At 54.0% G+C, this 6017-nt stretch overlaps 1 protein-coding gene across 1 annotated transcript; it reads right to left on the bottom strand.

Moving 5' to 3' along the window:
• Positions 1-458: 458 nt before the first annotated feature.
• On the bottom strand, positions 459-2043 carry LOC115312623. Its single transcript, XM_029971481.2, has one exon. It carries the CDS (start codon positions 1949-1951, stop codon positions 536-538), a length of 1416 nt encoding a protein of 471 aa, XP_029827341.2. The 5' UTR covers positions 1952-2043; the 3' UTR covers positions 459-535.
• Positions 2044-6017: the final 3974 nt, after the last annotated feature.

Here is a 6017-nt window from a genome sequence, read left to right as displayed (position 1 = left end):
CCTTGCATCTTCTCTGGTGTCACCCCATAGAGCATGATGAGCGTTCCAGTCCCCACAGATCACAACCGGATCGGTGATCCTGGTGCGCAGGGAATCCACCAAGCCGGCGACCTCCACAGCGCCCCCTCCTGGGCGGACATAAATTGAGATAATAGTGAGGCGCCGCCCGGCGATCTCAGCACGCACCGCAACGAGGTCCCGGTTAACAGTGCAGAGGTCAGAGACATCCACGACATGGTGAGGGATAGCTTTTTGGATATAAATTGCAGCGCTGCCGTTTGGAAAGCTTGGTATGGACGGCTTTATATAAGCAAAATACCCAGGGATGCTGCGATTTCCTGGGAGACCAGCTTCGCAAAGAGCTAAAATGGGTATCTTCCATTGTTGAAGGTAGAGGGACAACTCTGCCAGTCTGGTCAGCAGACCTGCACAATTCCACTGTAGAGCCACAGGGGTCTGTCGTCGCCCTCTAGCAGGGGACTGATGCACTGAGGGAGGCATCAGCGGGGCTAAGGGTACCGCTGTCAGTCGAGCTTCAGAGCAGCGCCCCTATGATGCCCTCGAGCGCTAGGACGGCTTCCAGGAACTTACGGAACGAGGATGTTGGCAGGATGTGGATTAGGTCACGCACGGCGCCAAAGATCATGGTTACAATGGACTTGAAGGGATGCGGCGAGAAGGGGGCGGCGGCTTCGGTGTGGCCTGAAGATGGCGGCACAGGTGCGCCTTGTCGAGAAGCTCGGGTGTCGCGGCCTTTGGATGGTTTCGAGCTTTTGACAGTTTCTGCCCAGGTCTGTTTTACCGTGGTGCTGGAGGCTGAGAGGCTGGTGCCGGGAGTGGCATCGGTTTCTTGGCAGGTAGGGGATGATACCGCCGGTGCATGAGTGTCAGTCGGGGAAGGACGCGCGTCTTGGGGTACATTCTTGTCTGAGGGGGTGCTACCCTGCTCACTGCGTGAATTCTTGTCTGACTTGGCTGACGAGGAGTTGCGGAGTGCTTCGCGAGCATCCCGGAACGTTGCGTTGTTTTCTGAGCGGTAACGCGAGATGGCGACCTCTCGACGTCGGGTTGGGCAGGACGAGGACGTGGCCTCATGGCTCTGACGACAGTTGATGCACTTTGGTTCGAGTGATTCGCACCCGCCGTCGTGTGAGGCGCCGCATCGTGCGCATGCCTGGGGACGATTGCAGACCGCGGATATATGGCCGTAACGGAGGCACCGCCGACACTGCAGGGCTTTTACCTTGAAAGGCAGGACCGGAGTTCGAACTAGTCCGTAGAGGAGGGAGTCGGGCCGCGTCTTCCCGAGGAAGACAATCTTCACGAGTTTAGACTTCTCCCCAAGTCGCCGCACGTCCCAGATCTTGACTGGAGCCCGTATCTGGTTCCGGATGTCAGCGTCAGAAAGGCCGAGTTCCACGTCCCTGATAAGCCCGATGCAGGTGTTCGGGGGACTGGGGAGGAATGCTCGGACAGGAGTGGTGCAGAGTACCTTGAGGTCCAGGAGTACTCCCTTGAGCTTGGGTGTCCGTGCTTCAACCGCGATTAAGTTCCTTGCCTTGTTGACGCGGACTTCTTTGACGGCACCTGGCGCAGCACATTCGACGTATTCTGTAAGCTTGGATGGACTGAGCGACGCAACCGAGTCGGAGTTGGTGGGGGCGAACAAGACGGTGAACCCCTCTTCAAGTAGCCTGTGGCTAGTAGTCCCGGACGTGCCCGAGCCGCCACTTTTCCGTCGGCGCTTTTTGCCTCGCGATTCGGTCCAGTCTTGGGACCCTTCAGAGTCGTCCATATCGGAGATGCCTTCCTTGAAGGTAGAGTCGTCCTCCGAAGATTCGGCTACCTCATGAGCTTGTCGGGGAGACGGACGAGTCCCCGACGGCACGTGCTCCGGCTCCAGGTGGTAGGTGGGCCTGTCAACTTGGGATGAAGGTTGGCCAGCAGACATTCCGTCGTCGGCAAGGGGCTGAGGTTGGCTCTGCACGAGCCCCCCGCGGCGCTTGCTTGCGGTAGACCGGGCCACCGGGCGATGTTCGGCGTCTCCCAGAAGGCCCCAGAAAAAAAGGCTGAAAGTCAACGCTCGTACTGGCGAGGTTTTCGGCGTTAGATGTGACAGCAGGAACAACACAGCGTGCTTCGAGACGACAGCGGACGCAGCTCAGCGGCAGCCGTCCACTTCGGACGCCGAAGAAAGAATCCTACTCGATTTTACTGAAGTTCTGGCTGATGAATTGGCTTGTATATATGAAGATCTTCGCCGTCAGTGGCGCCCTGGTCCTCGCCCGCTTCGCCACGTGGCGGTGTCAGCGACGAAACGATGACTGTGCGATGATTGGCGTGAAGATTCCACGCGTGCCAGGTCACTGCTCTGCACGTAATGGTGCCCGCGACGAATGATGACTGGGCGATGTTCTGCACAGACACAAGGGATTAGTTGTCTTGCTTCAATGTGCACTGCTGCCGAACTGAAGCGGCCACAGTCACTTTACCCGTAAAGTGACTGTGGCCGGCGTTACTGTACACGGAGACAGCTGCCTGGCGTACATATATCTGAAAGACCGAGAAACGAGAATAACCGCAACTACAAAAATAATAAGAGGAATAAAAAAGAACATTGAATCAGACAACCGCGTCATTCAGGAGTGTCGATAGAAGGTTCATAGCCTCGATACACTCAATAAATCAGAAACCATGCGCACACGCACGAGTAAAATAACAACAAAATCAAGCAATGAGTAACACCTCTAGCTCTACTACACACCACAAAGGGTGCATTATAACACCCCAAAAAGAACCTCACCCGGCAAGGCGTTTTCGTTAGGGCCTCGCGCGAGTCGCAACTGACAGCCAGCATGGCGCCCATCCGTGCGTAAGTTCCGAGACGCTATTGAAAAACAAACCGAAAACAGAAGCAAAAAAAGAAAAAGAGCGATATAAAACGAGAAGCATAACGAAATTTCAGAGAGGACCAGCTCGCAACACATCTGTACCCCGGTCACACCTAAAGCTGGCAGTGCGGTGGGAGCTACGTGTTCGCCGTTCCAGTCGGTTGCCTCCCTTTCACCACCTGGTCTTGCTCTCTTCAAGCGTATAAGGACGAGAGCGCGATCACGTGGCGAGATATAGACGTATACGACTTGTCCGACCAGGACGCAACTCGCACCGCACTGTTACAACTTGGGTGTGAACGGAGGCTGCGCCTGCAGTAGATACGCATCGTTGCTATTTCATCGTCACGAACGGCTCGTTAATTTCTCGAGCACCCTGCGTTTCACCACAGGGTGCGTACGCGATTCGTCACCTTCAGGCCCAGCGCGGCTCTTCGTTACAAACGAGCTTCTGAGTCCGCCGACCGGCCGGCTACCGGATTGCCTGCGCGGTGCGCGCCCCTGCAGCTGCCACCGCGGCGCCGCCGAAAAGAGCGGGAAGACCGGTGTCATTGCGTTCGGGGAACTCAAGAGGAAAAACAAGAGGTGCGCAGCACCACACCTCGCCATGTTTCCCCTTTTGCTTTTCTTCTTCTTTTTTTTTTTTTTTGCGTGCTTTGTTGCGACGGGTGTTAACGCGTGAGGCGTGTGGTTTGCTCACCAGCATGCGTTTTATGATCTTTTTTTTTAATTTAAAGGCATGATCGCACTTCGAGAAAGGTGCTACCTCGACGCTATTTAAGAGACGATACAACAGTTCTTGCACTTTCAGAAAATGCAGTTTAGGATTATTCCTCGACATTCAAAACCCAGGAGACACTCGTTCTGTTTCTCCATGCGCAATCGACGCTTTACACACGCGCCAGAATACAGCCGCCATTGCTTACCTTCTCTTGTTTTACCGAGATACCGAGCCACTGAAATTGGTATGGGCGGGCCTCCACAAAAGCCAATGCTGGGGAGAAAGACAGAATAAAATCTAAGATGGCAATAACCTGGCCTGCTATGGTTATAATGAAGTGGAGTAAACGTAATAAGGGGAAACAAAAACTGAAGGTCAGTTATGGCGGTGCCCATGCACAGCTGCTGCAAGGCGTCTATAACAATCACACACAAAGAAAAGAAAAATATCGAGAAAGACGAGCAGCCTTCATCTCCTCATCTCGCAGGCAGTAAAAGTGGCCGCGTGATTTTGAGCCGATTATATGGCGCTAAAGTTTACCATAGCCACGCGCTCGGTTTTAGAGAGTAAAGGTACGGCCGGACTTCATACGCGCTCGCTGGCTTACTGCCTCTCCAGTGAAGCCTAACTGCACTTAAGTTTGCAAAGCGGCATTGGCACATAAGAAAAGCCCCTCGATGTGTTCGCGTTTGTCTTGCATGTAGCGTCAAATGTGCCAGTGCACGAAGTCAGCGTCTCGAGCGGCGCAGCACTGGGATAAGCGGCCCTTGAAAGCGAATGGCGTCAGAGCACACGCTCGTGGCACGTGTCTTGCGCGTTTCCACAACAATGGTTGGCGGGAGTTATGAGCGTGAATTTTATTGAGAGGCTTTAGCCCATACGTAAAGCATAGGCAAGCATAGGAGGCCGCGAGCGCCACTGGGCGGCCGGGAGCTGCGCTGCTGCGCGACCGTATGCCACATACTCTTCTCCGGGACAAAGTTTCTGCAGCCATACATGTAGTCAAAGCAACCCGAGTCAAAGCTACGGAAACGCGTGCTTGAGCACAGATTAAAGCAGCGGACGCGTGCTCTCCTCCTTTTTCCGAAGATGGGGCACCCCACTGATCTCTATGTCTATTTGCTGGATCGCGTTTGACCAGCTCCTCCTATGGACCGGAATGCGGTCACTGGCGGCCATCTTTAGGTAGAGTTATATCATCTCTAGCCATCATAGTAATATGGCGGACAGCGCAATGGCGGCAGGCTGCCATAAAAATAGCCGTAGATCTAGTACACTGTACCGTGGGTGACATTTCGTGCTTGATTGAAGTTGTTCGACGAAGCAGATTCTTGAAACCCGGCGTGAACGGTAGCCTCATCTTTGAGGACCCGGCAAAAGTTCTACGAAAGCGCAGCACCGGGGGAAAGCAGCGCAGCTCGCATCAAAAGCGTCAAAAGCAGACTCCGTACCGTCGTCTGCTTTCGATGCTTCTTTCGATGCGACTTTCGATACGTGCTGTGCTGCTTTTCTCCCGGTGCTGCGATTTCGTGAAACTTTTACCAGGTCCTCAAAAACCAGACTATTGTTCACGCCGGGTTTTAAAAACATGTTTCGTCAAATAATTTTAATCAAGCACGCAATATCACCCACGCTATTTTGACCGCAGCCTGCCAACCCACCTGCCAAAACGCTATCTGCCATGGATGGATGATAGCGGCTGCAGCAGCTTACATTGGCTAGAGGTGATATAACTCTACCTAAAGATGGCCGCCAGTGACCGCATTCGCGGAGCGGGCAAACGCGATCCAGCAATTGTCATAGAGATCAGTGTGGCACCCCGACTGGTGCCACATGCCTGCAGGAACGTGCAGCGTACGCGTGAACATAACTTTGTCAAGCTTGTAACTGCACGAGCTTTCCCGCACGAGCGAACGCGTGGCGGCGGCCAGTCGCCCCATTTGCAATAGACCGAATAGACCATTTGCTATATTTCCCAAGCATCAAGGAGAACGCAGGGACTGGTGTTCCACGCGCCACACGCTCACGCCTTCCCCGTATAAAAGATTCGAAGTAAATAACCAAAATAAAGCGTTGACGAACGCGCGTGCAAGATGCCATTTGTTTTAGGTATATGCTTTAGAAAAGTTAATACTGCTGAGGCCAGCACGTGCGACGCGTGGAACACCAATCCCTGCATTATCCTTGATGCTTGGATAATATAGACAATTGCAAGCATGGCGCCACAAGTGGTGCCCCATGCGTGCAAGCGCGTGCAACGCGCGGGTGAACGTAGCTTTGGCAAGCTCGTAATCGCACGGGCGTGCCTGCTCGAGCAGAGACATGGCGGCGGCCAGTCGCCCAGCTTGCAATCGTGTATAGCAATAGGTCTATTGTCTATTAGCGGCGAGATGTTTCGGTGGCGC

The sequence above is a fragment of the Ixodes scapularis genome, unplaced genomic scaffold, assembly GCF_016920785.2.
Source record: "Ixodes scapularis isolate PalLabHiFi unplaced genomic scaffold, ASM1692078v2 PGA_scaffold10__122_contigs__length_95168666, whole genome shotgun sequence".
In the NCBI taxonomy this organism is placed as follows: Eukaryota; Metazoa; Arthropoda; class Arachnida; order Ixodida; family Ixodidae; genus Ixodes; species Ixodes scapularis.
Note: the sequence above shows the minus strand (reverse complement) of the source record. Positions and strands in the feature narration are given on the sequence as shown.

Excerpts from the sequence above, each read along its gene's own strand:
- LOC115312623 (XM_029971481.2), bottom strand. The coding sequence starts at position 1,951 with ATGTCTGCTGGCCAACCTTCATCCCAAGTTGACAGGCCCACCTACCAC.